At 50.4% G+C, this 15,186-nt stretch overlaps 1 protein-coding gene across 5 annotated transcripts; it reads left to right on the top strand.

The window, feature by feature from the left end:
• The first annotated feature begins 2,323 nt into the window (after window positions 1-2,323).
• On the top strand, window positions 2,324-14,322 carry ATOSB (atos homolog B). Of its 5 annotated transcripts, none has more exons than XM_037035868.1 (9): window positions 2,324-2,407; window positions 9,955-10,098; window positions 10,343-11,312; window positions 11,640-11,698; window positions 11,894-11,999; window positions 12,329-12,487; window positions 12,708-12,776; window positions 12,860-13,035; window positions 13,171-14,322. In XM_037035868.1, the coding sequence occupies exons 3-9, from the start codon at window positions 10,419-10,421 to the stop codon at window positions 13,322-13,324; spliced, it is 1,617 nt and encodes a 538-aa protein (XP_036891763.1). In that variant the 5' UTR covers window positions 2,324-2,407; window positions 9,955-10,098; window positions 10,343-10,418; the 3' UTR covers window positions 13,325-14,322. The 5 variants fall into 5 exon arrangements, with proteins under 5 accessions (XP_036891763.1, XP_036891764.1, XP_036891760.1 ...); XM_037035865.1 differs by lacking the exon at window positions 2,324-2,407 and adding an exon at window positions 2,739-2,861; XM_037035867.1 differs by lacking the exon at window positions 2,324-2,407 and adding an exon at window positions 6,889-6,929.
• Window positions 14,323-15,186: the final 864 nt, after the last annotated feature.

The following is a 15,186-nucleotide window of genomic DNA, read 5'->3' as shown; positions in this document are numbered from 1 at the left end:
AAAATAATCCTATCCAGAATATACAAAAAACTACAAATAGTGAAAAGACAATCATATGGAAAGATGGGCCAATGAGTTCATCAAACAGGTCACAAAAGAAGGTAACCGATAGACATGAAATGGTACCTGGACTTTACTAGCTATCATGAAAATGCAAACAAAAGCTGCAATGAGATACCACTACATATACACAAGAATAGCTGGAATTAAAAAGATTGACATCAAGAGTTGACAAGGAAGTGGAGAAACGAGATCTCTCGTATACTCTTATTGTTGTGGGAATGTGAACTGTTACAATCTCTTTGGAAAATATAAGGGAATATCTACTAAAGCTGAACATATGCATGCCCTATGACTCAGCAGTTCTGCTGCTAGTATCTACCCAATAGAGATACATGTACCTCAGTGGAAAAAATTATTTTTAAAGTGCAAAGATAAACAACAATTTAGGATAGTGGTTACTTCTGGGCAGAGGAGGTAAAGAAAGAGGCAGGGAAAGGAATGAGATTAAGAGCATATAAAAGCCTCAGCTTTATCTGAAATATTAATTTCCTTAATAGAAAATTGAAGTAAATGTGGTAAAGCATTAAGATTTGATAAAGCTGTATGAGAATAATGTGTGTGTGTTGTAGTATTCTTTATAATTTCCTATATGCCTCAAGATTTCATAAATTCTTTTAATTGTGTTGAAGAATAAAGATTCAGAGAATGTTTAGAAGATATTAATTTTTTTTAAATGGTAATACAAATATACAATATAATGTCAGTATTGTGTATGTAAACATACCACGTATACATACACATGGGTTGATACAATGCAATGAAACTGGCACTATATCTCTGTGGTATTACTTTCCAAAATGCATAACCCCAGTCTGATCATGAGAAAAACATCAGAAAAATCCCCACTGAAGGATATTCTACAAAATACCTGACCAGTGTCACAGAACTGTCATCAAAAACAAGGAACTCTGAAAAATTGTCACAGCCAAGAGGAGCTTAAGGAGACATGACAACTAAATGTAATGTGCTATCCTGGATGGGATCCTGGAACAGAAAAAAGGACATAAAGTAAAAACTAAGGAAATCTGAAAAAAGTTTGGGCTTTAGTTAATGTACCAATATTGGTTCATTAATTGTAACAAATGGACCACACAAATGTAAGATGTTAAAAATAAGGGAAATTGAGTATGGGGTATATGAAAAAGGTACCATAGTCACAAATTTTCTGTAATTAAAAAATGTTCTAAAATTAAAAGTTTATTTCCTCACTTGATCTTAGCCAAAAGACTAAGAAGCATTAAAAGTTAATTTCTTAATAAGTCAATTAATTTACCCAAATCCATACAGCTAGTACCCAATACCCAGGGTTCAAGACCAACCCAAATGACCTCAAACCCTTGCTATTGCCACAATACCCTCCCGACTTTCCTCTCTTTAGGATCATATAGGTATTTGTATGACTAAAGTTCTTGGGAGCAGAGAAAAAAAATAGTTTCCGCCTAACACACCATTAATATTTAGTAAGCCAGTTTAAGGTAACTACTCACAGAAAGTCACCGAGACCTAAAGAATCCAAGATTTGATCAGGTCCGACCTATGAAAAAGTCATCCATACCTCACGCTCCTCAAAGAGACCCCTTAGGCTCTGGTCTTAGGGCCACTCAGTTCTGCAAGGGTCCTGTGCTGCCATCTACCGGTAGCTAGTAAGCATTGATTTCCCCTACTGAGGCTGAGGAACTAGTGGAGAGTGCGGAAATTAGAGACAAGATTCAAAACGTTAATTAAATTACAGAACGTCTATAAGTGTTACAAAGTTCACTCGACATTTGTTCAAAGCAAAGGCCTTACTTTTCTTGAGAACTTTCTGGCTCTCTTATCTCCGTATTAAAACTTAGACTCCTAAAATTCTGATCCCCCAGGTACAGATCTGACCTCCCAACTCCCAGAACTTCAGAAACCTGTCAGCCTCACAAACCTGACACCCCACCGCCCAGATTTTCACACACCCCCGAGACTCCTTGCATACCTGGCAAACATCGCAGACCTCCATTGGGGCAAATGCGCGCGCTAACCCAGACCTCTCCACAAAGAGGTTCAAGTCCCACATGCAGCTCACACCAACGCGAAAGTCTGGGGGGAGCCCGGATAAGGCTCGGGGACCTCAAGGTAGCGCTCTCGCTCTGGCTCCTGCCCCCCGCCCTGTCCCCCGCCGTGAACTGGCTAGCCCAGGCCCAAAGCCCTGGGGTTAAGGCCCCGCCCCTCCAGACCTGTCATCACAGAAGCCGCACGTGGCTGGGGTGGGCCCTCAGACGACCTGCAGCAATCACTTTGTCTCCCCTGCCATCCATTGGGGCCGCTGCCGCCAATCAGAGCCAGCGCATCCGGGCTGGATCAGGAGGCCTGGGTGAGGCCAGCGGGAGAAGCAGGGGGCGGGTAGAGAGGCTCTAAGATGGGGTTAGTGTTGGAACGGGGCCTGGCACTGGTTCTGCCAGGCTGGAATTCTAGGGGGCGGGTCCTAGAGAGAGGCGGAGACATCAAAATGGAGCAGGGATCAGGGGTGGGGCCAGGGACTAGCCGAAGATCGTAGGGAGACGCTGAAAAGACGAGAAGGGGCGGACCCGAAAGGGGCGTGGTCTGGGTTAAAGGGGAGGACCCTGAGGAATTTAAGAAACTAAGAAAGGGGACGAACCCGGGGGAAGGTGGGAGGTGGGACAAGGGACAGGGTGGGTCCGGGAGTTGCGGGGGCGGGGCTCGAACCTAAGGGGCGAGGTTTGCAGGCGGAGGCTGCGGCTAGGGCCGCTTGGTAACTGCACCAGTCCACTACCTCCCCAGGTGCAACGGAATTCACGGAACTACAGGTGTGGGACGGGTTGCGGGTGGATAAAGGGACAAGGACGGAGGTGCGCTTGCGCAGGCATGAAGATGTGGGAGACACGTTAGGGAAGGAGAGGATATGTAGAGGATATGCTGGGGGGAGGAGGACGACGGAGTTGGGGGAGGAGTTGGGAGCTCAATATGTGGGCAAAGAGGTGCACTCTTCAGAGGCTCTTGTGGGGGAGGGGCGGGAGTGCTTTGTAGGGATGGAAGGTACTAATTGAAGGGGTGAGGCCTCTGTCTGATGTGGAGGGTTGGAAGCGATACTTGAGGGGGAGGGGTTCCGAAGGCACTTTGGGGGAACGTGGTGCTGTGTGATGGAGGGCTGGTGGTCCACAGTGTGGGAGCAATGGAGGGACTGGAAAAAGAAGGTACGGGGCTGTAGGCACTGTGTGAGGGGACGGATTTGTAGGCCCCAATTGATGGGGGAGAACTCCTAGTGTTTTGAGAAAGTGATAGTCTGGGGGCATTGTAGAGACTCCAGGAAGATGTTTGTGTACTGTATTCTAGGAGTGAGGGTGATGAAATTAGTGGGGTGAAGAAGCCGGTCTTGTAGTGCTCCTGGCTCCTCGACTGCTAACTCCCCCTTCTGGTCTCAGCACTGCTAGAGAGGAGCCCGGCCCTTCTTGCCACCAGGACTTGTGTAGTAGGACTGTCTCCTCAGTCTGCCTTAGATCTGCCTGGCTGAGACTGGGGTTTCTTCTAGCTGGTGTCTCTGGGGATCCTTCCCCCATTCAGTTCTGTCAAACCCCCCCCCCCCCCACTCTAGTTCCTCTTCCTCCCAGATTGCCTTGGTCCCTGTCTTCCCCCTCCCCCCACCTTTTGCCCTGCCCTTATGCTCTGGGTGTGCTCATTTCCCACTTCCTTCCTCGCCCTGGGGCCTGGCCTGGTCCTTGCCCTAGGAGCTGTGCCCTGCCCCAGACTTTGTACTTAATGTCCAGAGACCCTACTAGTCAGCAGCAAGGCTCAGACCCCACCCACCACTACTATCAAGGTCTCTCCCAACAGACCCCCAGGTGACTGGTAGTCATATTTTTACCACTTGCCAGAAACTGATTTTCCCCACCTTTTTTCCTTCTCCTCGGTGAGGAGCTCTAGGGCCCTCAAAAATTCTGGACTTCTGGGGGAGGAAGGATGTATAGTAAGGAGTATTGAAGGTTTTTAATCTTTGTTTCTAGAGATGGGCCATGATTACAGGCTGAAGTAGGGAAGGGATGTGAGGTTCCAGCTTCATTTGAGAGAGGAAGGTAGAATGGCTTCCCATACTCCTGGCTTGGAAACTGACCATCAGCACTGAGACTAGAGCCCAGTCCTTTTGGGGGCTCCTCTGGTTCCTTGAGGGGACTTGATATAGTGCCAGAGTTCTTTTTGCTTCTGAGCTGACTAGGAGAGGGTGGGAAAGGCCTGTCTTCTACACATTGGCTGAATGAGTGTGACAGTGTTGCTGAAAGGGGCCCCAAGCCAGTCTCCGCTGGCTGAGAGACTGGCTAGGGAGGGAGGGGGTTCTGAGGCCAGACAAAGCGGTGGGGTAGGGTGGGGTAAAGGAGGGCAGGCTGATGCCTTTTGAGGAGGAGCTGATTGCTATAGCAACACAGCTCCCCAGATTGTCAGAGAGGCGGGCCTAGGGCAGACTCACTCCAGCTTCCTTGGGATTGAGGCATTTGTGTGGGTGGGTGGGGCATAAAGAGAAAGGGCATTAGTTTTTTGTGCTTAGGCTGTAGTATATAGCCTTTCTGGTTCAGTACAAGCAGCAGGGCATTCAGATGCTTGGATCCATCTTCTGAAAATGGATATGCGTGAATGATAGCTGTTAAAATTATAGCAGTATAATTCTAGATGTCCTCGGTGGTCATTTATGCAAACCCCTCGTTTTACAGATTTGGAAATTTACCACCAAAGAGACTGATTTTCTTCAGGTTTCATAGTAACAGGAGTTAGGACTCAGATCTCCTGATTGCTGTTCACTTACACCAGGGTTAGTTGCTTCCTTCAGCCAATGTGTATTGAACACCTATTATGTGCCAGGCACTTAGGTTGATTATGGGAATACCAGCATGAACAAAACAAAGTTGTTGCTCTCAGTGGAGTTTCCATTTTAATAGGGAGAGAAAGAAAAGTGTGTGTGTGTGTGTGTGTGTGTGTGTGTGTGTGTTGTGGGGGGGCAGGGTCAGCTGTTGATAATGGCTTTAAAAAAAATAAACAGGGTAAGAGTTAGGGCAGCTAGGTAAGGCCCTTGATTATACCATGCTGCCTTTCTAGGGCACACTGAGGCTTAGAACTCTTTGATCTTTCTCTCTAAACTATTGCCCCCTGACCTTTGCAAGTTACCAAGGTCTGGGCCTATGGTAGTGGCACTAAGACACGATAAGGTAGGGTCACCAAAGTATTATTCCTTCTCTGTAGTGTTCTGTGTCTGCTGCAGAGCTTACTCTAAGGCATCTAGATACATTGGTACTCTACAATATTGTGCAGGGTGTTGAAAATTTCTTTATTCCTTTTTCTTACCATTAGGGAACCAGCAAGGAAGTTAGTCCACAGCAACTGGGTTCCTTTTCAGGGTTTTTCCTTGGTCTGAGGTGAGGAGAAGGTAGAGGAACTAACTAACTTGCTTGTCCTTCCTCAGCCTAGGGCACAAGGAGGAAGTAGGGGGAGGGCAAACTCTTTTTACTGTCCAGTGACAACCGCAGGGTCCTTGGGGCCCACAGTACAGGCAAGGTAGAAACAAAGACCTTGGGCCTTCTGTGGCCTTTTAACTATAGAAGAACAGACCCCCCCCCCCCCCCCCCCCCTNGAACAGACCCCCCCCCCCCCCCCCGCTTTCTATAGGCACAACTGGACAGCTGCCCTGGTTGATGTTAATTTTCCAGGGCCTCCTGCTTCTGTGGAAGACTGGGAGCAAAAGCTCCCTAAGTCCCAAATTGTTTGACTTACTGATAATTGCACACAGAAAGGTACACAGTGCTGTCTATTTTCTTAGCTTTCCCCAAGAGCAGCCCCTCTGAAATGTTCCTTTTAATGCCTAATCCTTACAGAGGTTTCCATTCTGGTCATTTAAAGAATAGGAGGACAAGAATTAGGAATCCTGGTTTTGCTGCCACTTCATTTTTGACTGAGTCTGGGCTGGCCCTGGGGCCCAGTGACTCAGGGGGAGGGTGGGGAGTTTCGAGGGAGCCGTGAGTCATAGGGGTGAGCTCCATCATAAGAGTTGGGTATATTTCCCCCACTCTGGGCAGAAGCTTTCCTATCCCACCTCCCATGGGTGTTCTGCCTCTCCTCGAACAGGGGCCTAGAATAGAAAGAGAACTGACAGAAGAGATGAAGCCACCTAATCACAGAGTGGGAGTCCAGAGACACAGAGAATGATGTTTATCCCTGAATTAAAATGTATCACTCTCTCATGAGCTCTTGGGGCCCCTCTAATGAAGGCAAAAGAGCATCAATATAGACTAAGTGAAGAAAGAATACTATTTCTCAATGGAAGGAGATAGTATTCCACTTAAGGAATTTTTCATCCCTTCTGACAAGAAGGAAACTTCCTAGGCTCCAACAATTCTCTGTTCTCTGGAGCTCTGGTTTGCAAAGCAGGGAGAGGTGAATGGGCATGGGACTATTTGGGGTCTGGTATGGAAAGAGCAGGTGGATCTTGGAGGTTGTCCGGCTGTGTCTATGAAAACCCTAGGACGTCTTATTAACCTGCCTTGGAAGGGGAAGGGAGAGGGCGAGGGCGGAGAGAGAAATGGGAAGCCTATGCCATGGAAAGGGTTAAATTGCTGGGCAGAAAGATGCTCGGGTTAAGGCAGACGTGGGGTTAAGGAGGTGGGAGGGGCCACTCTGGGTAGGCCTGCCCCCTTGAGGGCCAATGGGCTTGCATCTCTTGGAGGGGGCGTGCCTTACACTTGAGGTCGTGGGAGGCTGGCCTCCTATGGGCCAATGAGTTTGGTCACTGCCATGGAGGGCGTGGTCTGAGGGGGCGTGGCGGCCGGGCCGCTGGGGTGGGGGTGTTGGGACGCTGGGCGGGGCGGGCAGCCCCATCAGCTGGTAGGAAATGGCCTGTGAGTCAGAGGGGCAGCAGAGTCGGCAGCACGGAGCCCGGGTGGCCACGGGGAGGGACAGTCGCGGGGAGGGGCGCAGCAGCGGCTGGGGGGCTGCGAGCGCCAGGGCCCGCTAGTGTTGCACACGAAGCTGAACAGGAAAGAGCCTAGCAGAGCAGAGCTCAGCCTGAGCCACCCTTTGTCTGGGTTGGGGGCCCGTGTCGGGGAAGATTGGGGATTTGAAGGGAGGGACGGGACGGAGGGGCCTGGAGCAGCGACTGCCTTTGCGGAGCCAATTTGGGAGCGGGGTGAGTGTGTTCTAGGGGGAAAGAGCAAATCTACGAAACTCCAGTAGGGAATGGGGCCTGTCCCGGGCTGCGGGGAGGAGAGGGTTGAGAAAGGACCTGGTAGGCTAAGCAGGGGGTGGGGGTGGAGTATGTCCAGAACAAGGAATCCAGGAACCAGTGTGAGTCTGCCAGGTTCAGTTTGGAGGAGGTGCTGAGATCTGCTCCCTTTCCACTGAGGGTGTAGGGCTTTAGTCCAGTGGCCAAGAGGATGGTGAAAAAGCAGAAGCTGACCTTCCTACTCTCAGCGGTGGCTTATGGAAACAAGCTCCCTAGTTAGTGTGTATGTGTGTAGGGACGAAATATAGAGCAGCTGGCAACAGTTCTCTCTGAACAGGATGAAGGTGGTAAGCACATGGAGAGGAATTCTTCCCGCCACCCTCCTTGATCAGAGGAGGAATGGATATCTTTAATAGTGAAGGGAAGGGGAGAGTGAGCCTGGGAGCTTGTGCCTATACCAACACCCACCTATCTCACCTCCCAGGCCTAGCAGGTATCTGAGGGTACAGACCCCCATGGTATTCTGGGACTTGTTGTTTTTGCTGGCCTTGCACCCTTGGCATGTTGGGAACTGTAGTCTTTGCCAGCCAAAGCCTGGCACAGCTGTTTGATGCCAGGTGCTGCCCACCCCCTGCACAGAGATGAGGTTTGGCCTACCCTTCCCCCACAGTCCTGCCCCATGAGTCAGCTTAAAGCCATGGTCTAGAGTCAGACTGGCTGGGTGGCAGGGAAGTGAGTCTTAGAGTTTCTCGTGGACAGGTCAGGAACTGAGAGGGCTCTGGGCTAATGAGCAGGTGCCAGACATGTTAAGGTCAAGTAGGGCATCATGTCATCACCTGGCTTCCCCAGGGCAAGGGCTCAAGAAGCCAATTGGGATGACGTGGAGGTGGAAGTCCTAAGGAAAAGGCCCTTCCTGAGTCTGAATGGCTGGGGTAGAGGAAAGGAGGGGTAGAAAGAGTACAGGTTGTACCTATGACAACACTGCCACTGGCATTCTGCCCTTTCTGCCACCTCACCCACCACAGGGAACCAGAATTTTCTTAGGAATCCCAGCTCTAATGAGAACTTGGTGAACTAGGATAGTGTGGGGTACAGTGATAGGAGCTTAGTGTAGGAAAACTTTTCAGTCCCTGGGTGCAAATCTCCCCTTTCCCCTTGCACAGCCAACTCTCACTGTTGTTGCTGAATCTTATTCCCCCTATACAATTAATCTCTCTGCTTCTCTCACTGTGGAAGTTTTTTCTCTGCATTGTCAGGACTGCTGCCCCGATCTCTGAACTCCCATTCTACTTTTTTGAGCCCTGCTATGTGCTTACGCCTGCGCTTGGAGTTGGACAGAGTAGTGGGGTACAGACCTATCCTCCAGATCTCTATGATCAGTCTAGGAGATGTCTTACCCACAAAATGAGCAGAACTGTCATTGGGTTACAGGAAGTAGTAGCACTGCCATGGGTTAGGTCTCAGAGGGGAGAAAGGTATCTGTGGTCTGGGTGGCCAGAGTAAGCTTTCTGGAGGGAATGACATTTGACCCAGCTAATGAGGAAGGATAGGTCTTGGGTAGACAAATGAGAATTTCTTTCTTTCTTTTTTCTATCCTCACCTGAGGATATGCCCATTGATTTTAGAGAGAGAGAAAGAGAGGGAGTGAGACGGAAAAAAACAGATCAGCCGTCTCCTGCATGCACCCCAACTGGGGACCAATCCTGCAACCCAGGCATGTGCCCCAACTACGAATCAAACCTGCAACCCTTCAGTTTACGGGAGGATGCTCCAACCAACTGAGCCACACCAGCCATGGCCAGGAGGCATTTCTTGAAGCGGAAAGGGCATTGTGGATGTCAGGCAGCAAAGTCTATTGCCCGAAAGAGAAGTATTTCCTTCCATGAAGGAAAGTGTTCTTCAATTTGATGTTCCTCTTACCCAGTATGTGCTCCCTGAGGGTGAACTTGTTGGTGAAGACCATCTTGTGTTCTGGCAGAAAAGTAGTGGATGGGTTTTGGGGTATTGGTATGTGCTGGACGTGTTTGGGAGGAGTAGAAGGGTACCTCTGGTTGCTTCCAGCTCCCTGACTGCCACTGCCTTATCACTAGTTTGCAGGGCCTACGGGAAGAGGAGGGCCTTCTGGCAGTACCACCCCCCTCACACACACTTGTTTATGGTTAGATTTGTTGTTTCTTATTAAAGGGAGAGACTGCTGGGGCAATTGGTAGTTTTAAGGCTGAAGGGCCCTGCTTTGAGATGACCTGAGATTTGTACACCTGAGGAGTGTTGATGGGGGGGTGAGTTTCTACAAGACCTCTGCCCTCAGGGCTCTGGGGTGGCACTTGTCTCTTTGGAGATAGATATATGGGAATGAGTTGTGCAACTTGGTGGTCATGACTAGGAGAGCCGAATTCTTGCCCTAGCTACCTTTTAGCTGGTATGGTTTCTTGGGTCTTGGAGTATCTCATCCCCCCCTCCCATTTGGGGCACGAATGCCCAAGGTGTTGGCCTATTACCTTGAGCCAAGACCTACCTCTCTGTGACTCACTAGGTAGCTCAGCTCTGCTCCCTGGGACCTGGATCCCAGGACTGCTCTTTCTGTTTCTGGAGAGCTTCCCATAAGTGGGGAGGATGTCCTGGGGTATATTTTATCAGCCCACAACTGGAGAGCAGTCTTACCATTGAATGCGAGAATCCTGACGTGTCTGTTCTCTCCTCAGGGTCCAGCTGAGCCCAGGAGCTGCACGGAATGGTGGCAGTCACCTTGCCAGTGCAGCGGGCATGGACCAGACTGCAAGCTAGGAGAGCAAGGCATCAGTCAGGAAGAGAGAACACTCAGCTAGGCTTTAGGCCTCTACATCGGGGTGAGTGCCAGGGAGAGGGAGGAGAAGCAGGTCCAGTAAGAAACCTGAGCTAAACATGAGACCCTCTCAGAAACTCTGGAGTGGGCCTCTATATTCTGTTAATCCATCTGGAGATTTGGACACCTGTACCCCCATGAATCCTTCAAGGTCGCCTCTTCAGTCCAGGGAAGACTCTGAAACGCAGCTGGGAGGGTGAAAACTCACTGCTTCCTCTGACCACCTTTTCTTCTCTTCTCTTACACAGATGTCCCCCGGCCCCCCAGCCCAGGCCCAGCATAAAGGCTGTGAGGGGGGACCCCCCTGACCCAAGGGGGGACTTCATGCGCCACGTGCAGGCGGAGCCATCTCCATCCTCAGAGCCAGAGGCTGGCCCTTCACAGCCTGCAGTCAGGCAGGGGGCCCTCCAGGGTGGCCTGCTCATGGGCTACAGCCCAGCAGGAGGGGTGACATCCCCCGGGGTCTACCAGGTATCCATCTTTTCCTCTCCAGCTGGTGCCTCCGAGCCTCATAGGGCCCTGAAACGGCCATCCCCGATTACTGACGGTCCCCGGGAGTTGAAGAGAGGCCCTGGGCTTGGGGCCAGAGAGGGACAACCCCCTGAAGAACCATCTACTGTGGGGCTATTGAGCCCAGAGGGGCTGGGGCTGGGGCTGGGTGTGGCCAGTCAGCATTTTTGCCATCATGGCCTGTGTGTTATAGAACAGGGAGGTAGCTCCACCTCACCTTGGACTTCAGGGGCTCTGATTAACCCCTGGCCCCCATCAAATGCTTCCTGCAGTACTTTGCACACCAGAGACTGGGCTTCCCCAGACCTAGGGGGACAAGGGTCCGTGGGAGAATTCCCAGGGCGAGCCTCTCCAGGCCAGCTGCACACACTTGACACTGATTTGCACAGTCTTGCACAAATAGGGGGTAAGAGCCCAGTGGCTGGGGTGGGCAATGGGGGCAGCCCCTGGCCTAGGGAGTCCCCTGGCACTGCCAATGGGCACAGTCCCGAGCACACACCCCCTGGCCCTGGACCCCCAGGCCCCTGCCCCACCAAGCGAAGGCTGCTTCCTGCTGGAGAAGCCCTGGATGTCAGCTCTGAGGATGAGGGGCCAGCCCCTCAGAGGCGCCGGGGAACCCTGGGTCACCCTCCTGCTGCCAACAGTTCTGATGCCAAAGCCACACCCTTCTGGAGTCACCTGCTGCCTGGGCCCAAGGAGCCTGTGCTGGTAAGCCAGGAGAGGAGGTAATCCACATTAATATGCCTTACAAAGTCGTGACAGTAAGTCTAGTAACCATCTGTCACTGTATGTAGTTATGATATTATAGACTCTGTTTCCTATGCTATACATTATATCCCTGTGACTTATTTTATAACAGGAAGTTTGTACTTATTAATCTCCTTCCCTTTTTCTGCCCAATCCCCCCACTTCTGCCCCTTTGGGAAAAGATCAAGGCCTGGGGGCATGTTCCTATGAGAGCTTGTGATGAGCCCCTGCTCCCCAAACATTCCTGGCCTCCACCCAGTATGTTTCCCCACTCTGTCCTCTCCATAGGACCCAACAGACTGCAGTCCTATGGGGCGGAGGCTGAAAGGTGCCCGTCGCCTGAAGCTGTAAGTGACCAGCTTCTCTCTCTGTCCTGTCCCTGGAAGATGGGGACAGAAATCTGTAATCCTCTTTCTCACCCCAGGGTAGGGGACGCCCTAGGGCAGGATCCCTGGGTAATGGTAAAGGGTGGGCCCTAAGGACAGGAGTAGGCATCCCAGAGTACCTGAAGCCAACCCCCTGTGTATCTCCTGCTCTACCAGGAGCTCCCTTCGAAGCCTCCGGAAGGGCCCAGACCTGCTGAGCCCCCCCAGTGCCTCCCCTGTTCCTACCCCTGCCATCAGCCGTACCCTCTTGGGCAACTTTGAGGTAGTTACCCTTGAATTCCATGATTGGGGGGGTTCTTGGGGAAGTGGGATGGTGGAGTGTGACTTGGATGGATAAAAACTTCCAGCATCTCCCCCTGGCTGGTGAGGCTCAGTGGATTGAGTACTGGCCTGCAAATGAAAGGTTCACCAGTTCAATTCACAGTCAGGGCACATGCCTGGGTTTCAGGCCAGGTCCCCAGTAGGGGGCTCATTAAGGCAACCATGCATTAATGTTCCTCTCCCTATTGTTCTCCCTCCCTTCCCCTCTTTCTATAAATAAATAAAATCTTTAAAATCTCATTCATAGTGTGATTCCCCCTATCCCCTCAGGAATCATTACTTCGAGGACGCTTTGCACCATCTGGCCGCATTGAGGGCTTCACCGCAGAGATCGGAGCTAGCGGATCCTACTGCCCTCAGCATGTCACGCTGCCTGTCACTGTCACCTTCTTTGATGTTTCCGAGCAAAATGCGCCAGCCCCCTTTCTGGTATGATCTGATTTCAATCCAAAATCAGCTGTTGGGGAGTGTGGGGGATTAAGGGCAGGAGGTATTCTTTAGGTATTCCTCACCTAGAAGAGAGTCAAGGTTGTGGAGACAACTCTAGTGGGGGACAGGGCCTAGGTCCCAGAATGAGACTATGGAGATAGATGACTATTCAGGGCTCTCCCAGTGCCCACCTTAGCTGATGGCTCCATGGCCTTCCCAGGGCGTCGTGGACCTGAACCCCCTGGGGAGGAAGGGTTACAGCGTGCCCAAGGTGGGCACCATCCAAGTGGTGAGTTTTCCCTGAGGGAAAGTGGGAGTGGGGAGAGGAAAACAACCCCCAGGCCCTACCAACCTTGCCTGTCCTGCCCCCAGACCTTATTTAACCCCAACCAGACTGTGGTGAAGATGTTCCTTGTGACCTTTGACTTCTCGGACATGCCTGCTGCCCACATGACCTTCTTGCGCCATCGCCTCTTTTTGGTGCCTGTGGGTGAGGAGGGAAATGCTAGCCCCACCCACCGCCTCCTCTGCTACTTGCTGCACCTCAGGTGAGGACAGGGCCCAGGGACAGCTTGGAAGGCCCAGGTATCCTTCCCCAAACCCAGCTGTCCCTTTCCTAAATAGGATTTCTCCTTGCTTCTCTACTATCTAGATTCTTACTTTGATCACCTATTCTCCCCCAGGTTCCGGAGCTCCCGCTCAGGCCGCTTAAGCCTGCATGGAGACATTCGCCTGCTTTTTTCCCGCCGGAGCCTGGAACTAGACACAGGGCTCCCCTACGAACTGCAGGCTGTGACTGAGGCCCCTCACAATCCACGTTATTCACCTTTGCCCTGATTGCCAGTGCCCTGAACCCATGTGGGCCAAGGACCAGCCCATCCTACTCTATCCTGGACAAACACGTGGAGAGGTGGCAAGAGACCCTTCAAGCTTGAATTAAAGCCCTCACCATGCTTATGCCCAAATTGATTATTTGGGTATTTAAAGCTTCTGATCCTTACCGCAATCTGCCCTACTCTGGGTTCTCCACGTGCCTGCTCCCTCCGTTAGAATTCCCAGGCCAGCTTAGGTAGTGGAGAGGAACTAGCTACCCTGAAGTTGTCCCAAGCTCCCAGGCAAGTCATGCCAGCGTTGCCTCCCTATCCTGGGCAGGGGCCATTTATTATTTTATTTATTTTTAATTTATAATTTATTCAAATTGGATTGCCTTGGTAACCTCCCAAACCTGACAATTAGCATTGGTCCTCCTACTTTTTCACTCAGATGTTGCTCCAACTTCAGGAGATCAAGAGGATGATGTGGGAGCTGAGGGAGAATGCCCTCCCTCAGCTGAGGACGGAGAGGTTATCCCAGAAGGACTGAGTCACTAGCCAAACACTCAACTTCTCCTGTCCTTCCCGTGTTTTTTCAATTTCCCTACACTCTGACCCCTCTCTGAAAGCCAACTTATATATGTGTGTATGTGTATGTACACAAGCTTGTGTGTGTGATATGTGTGTGAGAAAGAGAGCGTGCATGCATGTGCACACACATGGGGGTTAACCACCCCTCATCTAGGGCTCCAGATTCCAGTTGTCCCTTTCCTGCTTGTGTCTCCTTGCTATGGGGTCCTGACTGAGGAGGGTGTTCAGGGGGCAGAGTCAGGGCCAAGGACCGGGGTGCTTCCTCTCACCTGGCCAGACTCTGACCCACCTACCTCAGCTGGGGTGAGGGCACCCCTCAGACTCAATCATGTGGTTCCCAACTGCCCATATTCCACTCCAGACTGACCCAGCCTTAGCCCTGACTCCTTAGGCTGGGCTGAGGGGAACAAGCATTTGCTGAAACTTGAAAAACACACAGGAAAAAAATGTACCTGGTACTTTTTTTTTTTTAGAAAAAAAACAAGAAAATGAAAGAAAATAAATTCTTGTTCAGAAACTTGAGCTAAGCCGTACTTTTTCTGTTGGGGACAGCATGGGATTGGGGATGGAGAGCCAAATTGGAGCTGGAACTCTGCCTTTCTTTCAGAAAAGGGGTCTGAGGCCAAAAAGTCTTAGACAAAGTCCTTCTGAGTCTCAGAGTCTGGTCTTGCTCTTTTCAGATAATGGGGTTGGGTGGCGAGAAGGTTCAGCCCTAAAAGGTAAACTTTCTGTGGAAATGAATTATTGTACCAGTCTGTTAATGATTTAGCCCCTCTGAGCTTCCGTGCCCTGATATGTAAAATGAGGGTGGGAGGTGGGCTGAGATGGGAGTAAAAGACAAAAAACTGTACTTGAACAATTAAATTTAAAAAAATAGAAATTGGGGGGAAATCCCATTTGCTATAGCAAGAAAAATAAAGTACCTAGGAATAAACCTAACCAAGGAGGTAAAATACCTATACTCAGAAAATTATACAGCACTGAAGAAAGAAATTAAGGAAGACACAAACAAATGGAAGCATGTACCACGTTCATGGATTGGAAGAATTAACATCATCAAAATGGCCATACTACCAAAGCGATTTATAGATTCAATGCAATCCCTATTAAAGTACCCATGGCATATTTCGCAGATATAGAACAAACATTTCAGAAATTTTTATAGAACTATAAATGACTCCGAATAGCTGCAGCAATTTTGAGAAAGAAGAACAAAGCAGGAGGGATCACAATACCTGACATCAAACTGTATTATAAGGCCACTATGATCAAAACAGCCTGGTACTGGCATAAAAG

This window comes from Sturnira hondurensis, unplaced genomic scaffold (assembly GCF_014824575.4).
Source record: "Sturnira hondurensis isolate 20B ecotype Veracruz unplaced genomic scaffold, ASM1482457v3 Scaffold0022566, whole genome shotgun sequence".
Taxonomy (NCBI): domain Eukaryota; kingdom Metazoa; phylum Chordata; class Mammalia; order Chiroptera; family Phyllostomidae; genus Sturnira; species Sturnira hondurensis.
The sequence above is the reverse complement of the archived record's forward strand: the minus strand, read 5'-3'. Positions and strand labels throughout refer to the sequence as shown.